The sequence below is a fragment of the Oratosquilla oratoria genome, chromosome 20 (genome assembly GCF_046742065.1).
Source record: "Oratosquilla oratoria isolate Oo_2021 chromosome 20, ASM4674206v1, whole genome shotgun sequence".
Taxonomy (NCBI): domain Eukaryota; kingdom Metazoa; phylum Arthropoda; class Malacostraca; order Stomatopoda; family Squillidae; genus Oratosquilla; species Oratosquilla oratoria.
Window position 1 is genome coordinate 39,730,546 of NC_134796.1, and position 2,295 is coordinate 39,732,840.

The 2,295-nt window shown below is 46.3% G+C and overlaps 1 protein-coding gene across 1 annotated transcript in view; it reads right to left on the reverse strand.

The window, feature by feature from the left end:
- Positions 1-588: 588 nt before the first annotated feature.
- LOC143036477 (monocarboxylate transporter 3-like) overlaps positions 589-2,295 on the reverse strand; it is a 124,117-nt gene continuing 122,410 nt past the window's right edge. Inside the window, exon 10 of the mRNA XM_076203871.1 lies at positions 589-1,722. Within this exon, the coding sequence (XP_076059986.1) occupies positions 860-1,722 (863 nt within the window). The 3' untranslated portion in view covers positions 589-859. The remainder of the gene's footprint in view (positions 1,723-2,295) is intronic.

The following is a 2,295-nucleotide window of genomic DNA, read 5'->3' on the forward strand; positions in this document are numbered from 1 at the left end:
ACACCGATGTTGACTAGAGGAGCTCAAGAAGTCTCGCATCTACACCGATGTTGACTAGAGGAGCTCAAGAAGTCTCGCATCTACACCGATGTTGACTAGAGGAGCTCAAGAGATCCTGCATCTACACCGATGTTGACTAGAGGAGCTCAAGAGGTCTCGCATCTACACCGATGTTGACTAGAGGAGCTCAAGAGGTCCTGCATCTACACCGATGTTGACTAGAGGAGCTCAAGAAGTCCTGCATCTACACCGATGTTGACTAGAGGAGCTCAAGAGGTCCTGCATCTACACCGATGTTGACTAGAGGAGCTCAAGAGGTCCTTCATCTACACCGATGTTGATTAGAGGAGCTCAAGAGGTCTCGCATCTACACCGATGTTGACTAGAGGCGCTCAAGAGGTCCTCCATCTACACCGATGTTGACTAGAGGAGCTCAAGAGGTCCTGCATCTACACCGATGTTGACTAGAGGAGCTCAAGAAGTCTCGCATCTACACCGATGTTGACTAGAGGAGCTCAAGAGGTCCTGCATCTACACCGATGTTGACTAGAGGAGCTCAAGAAGTCCTGCATCTACACCGATGTTGACTAGAGGAGCTCAAGAGGTCCTGCATCTACACCGATGTTGACTAGAGGAGCTCAAGAGGTCCTGCATCTACACCGATGTTGACTAGAGGAGCTCAAGAGGTCCTGCATCTACACCGATGTTGACTAGAGGAGCTCAAGAGGTCCTCCATCTACACCGATGTTGACTAGAGGAGCTCAAGAGGTCCTGCATCTACACCGATGTTGACTAGAGGAGCTCAAGAAGTCTCGCATCTACACCGATGTTGACTAGAGGAGCTCAAGAGGTCTCGCATCTACACCGAAGTCGTCATCTCTTCGATCACAGTGATATTGCGCCTCGGCTTCCCCGTCGTCGCCCTTCGAAGGATTGGAGGCTGAGGTCCAGTGGGACCTCGGTACTTAAGAGTATGGCATCGCTGAGGTCGAGAGGCCGGATGGGAGAGCATTTCGGTCCTTGCGTACCCCGAGCATCCAGCCCCTGACTGACCCAACCTCGCAAGTCCTTCGGGGTCACTGAAGCTGACTCCCTGTGCTTGCTGAAGGCGGTTTTGTAAAATATGCCTGTGAGAGCGAGGAGGTCTGTCTACCTCATCTTCGTCGTCTTCCCCCTCTATCTGAGTCTCGCAGTCCCCAAAGGTGAAGAAGTGATCGAGTTTGTTACAACCAGCAACGCAATCATCTACGTAATCGTAATAGTGGTCTAGAAGTCCTTCATCTGAGACACAGGTCAGAAGCTCCGGTTTGATCTTGGGCTCCATGACATCGACCGAGGTAGCGAAAGATATGGTCTTCCCCATCTTGCTGTAGGGGAGATCCTGGTGGTGGTACGGTAGGCTGCCACCACAGTCGTCACGGGGAAGTGCCGGAGGAGGAAGCGAGCCGTCGTCGGCTCCACACGTGCACACGGGGCCGGGTTGCAAGGGACCTCCAGCAACTCCACCAACTCCAGCCCCTCCACTCCCTTTTCCGTTCTCGAGAGGAACGTTGAAGGCGTCCTGGGACAGGTGGGAGTCGACGGTGGTGAAGGAGACGCTAGTGTCGTGTTTGGACAATTGCTTCTTGTAAAAGTTCAGCAGGAAAGGGAAGAGGGACCCTGCCAAGGTGAAGAAACTAGCGAAGAAGTAGCCTCGTTTGCTGATGCTGGCGCTGATGTAACCTGTAAAGCAGACAAAAGAGTATTGGACGTATTACTCAACATTCGTTACTAACACTATTGTGATTGGTAATTTTTACAAATTACAGTGTATGGTAATATATGTATAAGATGAAAATTTTCTGGAAGTGTATGGAACAAATGATCAAATTCTAAGTTTTACTTTTAAATGTGTATAATCAAATTGGTTCTCGTATTTCAAAACTGACATCCGCCTTATCACGAATGACTAACGATGGGTATTAGTCCCCATCTCCACAAAAACATATAAATAAAAGACAAATTGAAATAAAACAAAAGAAAATTAAATCGAATACAACAAAAATTAAATAAACGAATAAGATAAACAATATAAATATAATCTAAATAAAATTAAATAAAATAGAAAGAAACAAATAAAATAGAATAAGATAAGATAAAATAAAATATAAATAAATTAATTCCTTGGGTCATTGTCATCTTAATCTTTTTTCATGCACTATTTAATTTGTTTTGCATCCTTCCTCACAACTCACAGAACACTCTAGTTAGGCGAGACTTCATATTTACCAGATGTTAAATACAAGAGACCAAACT